General features: G+C 52.5%; 1 protein-coding gene across 1 annotated transcript; it reads right to left on the bottom strand.

Moving 5' to 3' along the window:
* Nucleotides 1-214: 214 nt before the first annotated feature.
* nog1 (noggin 1) lies at nucleotides 215-1,538 on the bottom strand. The gene has a single exon (XM_029509000.1). The coding sequence runs from the start codon at nucleotides 1,271-1,273 to the stop codon at nucleotides 605-607; it is 669 nt and encodes a 222-aa protein (XP_029364860.1). The 5' UTR covers nucleotides 1,274-1,538; the 3' UTR covers nucleotides 215-604.
* Nucleotides 1,539-1,948: the final 410 nt, after the last annotated feature.

Raw genomic sequence — 1,948 nt, forward strand, 5'->3', positions numbered from 1 at the left:
TTGTGTCTGTATTTACAGTCATTGTGCTGAGTGAAGCATCCTGCAGCAAGCTGAACACAGAATGGTAAATAAATACACTCCATGACTAAAATGGTGTTGGCACGAACCCCCCACCCGTCTGTGCACACAGAGGCAGGTGATTTAAAGGCATCCAGCTGCTCAGGCTGATCAGAGGAAGGAGAGGGAAGACGTTTCACATGATTTCAGTGTCCTTTTATTGCAGAATACAAAGAATAAATAGCAAATTTTCCTTAATTTACAGGATAAAACAAGTCACGGCTGAATCAATAATCCACGTTTCACTCTGAGGTTGATCTGCTTCATCCAAGTCCTTACGTGGCTCTGCACGCCATATCTCCATAAATACAAAATGTATAACCGACATTCTCCACAAATAAAGTAGACTCTGGTTACAAATAATACTGACTTTGTACAGGGAGTTACACACACCAGTGTGTGTGTGTGTGTGTGTGTGTGTGTATACATATATAACTGCATGGCACCGCATATACAGAAAATACATTCCTACACTCGGTAGTGCATGTGAGAGAAGAATCACAAACATGTTGAGCTTATAATTTATGTTTTTTTGCTGCAGTGTCTTCTAACTGGAGCAGGAGCACTTGCAGTCTGTGATGACCGGGTACTGCACCGGTATCCACGCGCATTTCAGCCCCCCTTTCCTCTGCACGCACCTCCATCTGAGCACCGTCAGGTGGGTCGAGTTGGCCGGTTTGCACACCATCCCCTCCGGCACCGAGCACGACCTCTTGCTGAGGCAGCTGCCCACCCGCACGAACCGCGGCCAGAACCGGGTCCCCAGGTCGGTCCAGGTGTACAGCACCGGGCAGAAAGAGTACGCCCACAGCCACTGCTGCAGCCGCCGCTTCAGTTTCTTACTGGGTTTGTGCTTCTTGCCGAACTGCACGTCGAAATCCAGCGCTCTAATCTCCTTGGGCAGAACTCCTCCGGGCTTTTGGATCTCAAAGTCGTCGAGCTCATCGTTCCCGGTGTATCTGTCCTCCACCGGGGGTAGCACGGACAAAAAGCGGCTGTCAAAGTCCCCCAGGAGGCTCTTCAGCTCGGTCTCGTTCAGGTCCCGCTCCTTGGGGTCGAACACGGGATCCGGGTCCTCTATTAGCTCCACCAGCGGCAGGCTGTCGCTCGGGATGGGGCGGAGGAGGTAGTAGTGCTGACACACCGCCGTGCCCGTGAGCAGACCGAGGGTCAGCAGCAGCAGATACATGGCCACGCACTGCTGGGGCTGATCCATGTCAGGAGGTCCCGCGGGGAGCTGCTACTTTCTTGTGCGCAATTACGCGTGAGCCGTATCCAAAACACGCGTCTTCGGAGGTCCCTCAACTTCAAATTCCCATCCTGAAAATCCGCGTGATAAGTTTTGGTTTTTCTGCAGGAAGCCCAGATCGGGAGCATCAGGGGCAGCAGTTTGTGGCGGTGACAGAGGTCAGATGTCTCCTCGGGCTCGGCATGGTGTCCCTGTCGACTCCTCTGCAGAAAAGCGCTGCGCGTAACGCGCGTCCTCCGTTATATCCTCCGCACGGACCGTGATGTAATTCGTGTGCCCCTCTTTGAATGTGGGCTTGTTGTCTAGGAGGAGATCCCCAATACCTCCTTCTTCCATCGCACCGGAGGGAGGGGAGGGGGCTGCGGGGGGAGAGGCGACGCCCCCTGTCGGTTTTCCAGACTCCGTTAAATCAGCCTCACAGCGGGGATGACTGCTGAAGTCGCTCATTCTTCACGGCTGCCGGTCACCTGATGGATCCTTTCTGCCCCCAGAACACCCAAAACCTCTTTGGAAATGTTCTTCTCCCACGTGCCTTACGCATTTAATCCATTTTTAGTTCACAGGGGTCTCTCTGGGTGAAATACATTCGTTGTATGATTCTTAGTTCGTCGTTGTTTTTAGTTGAAAGCCGTTAAATTTCAA

This window comes from Echeneis naucrates, chromosome 8 (assembly GCF_900963305.1).
Source record: "Echeneis naucrates chromosome 8, fEcheNa1.1, whole genome shotgun sequence".
Taxonomy (NCBI): domain Eukaryota; kingdom Metazoa; phylum Chordata; class Actinopteri; order Carangiformes; family Echeneidae; genus Echeneis; species Echeneis naucrates.

Coding starts and splice junctions, on each gene's coding strand:
- nog1 (XM_029509000.1), bottom strand. CDS start 1,273: ATGGATCAGCCCCAGCAGTGCGTGGCCATGTATCTGCTGCTGCTGACC.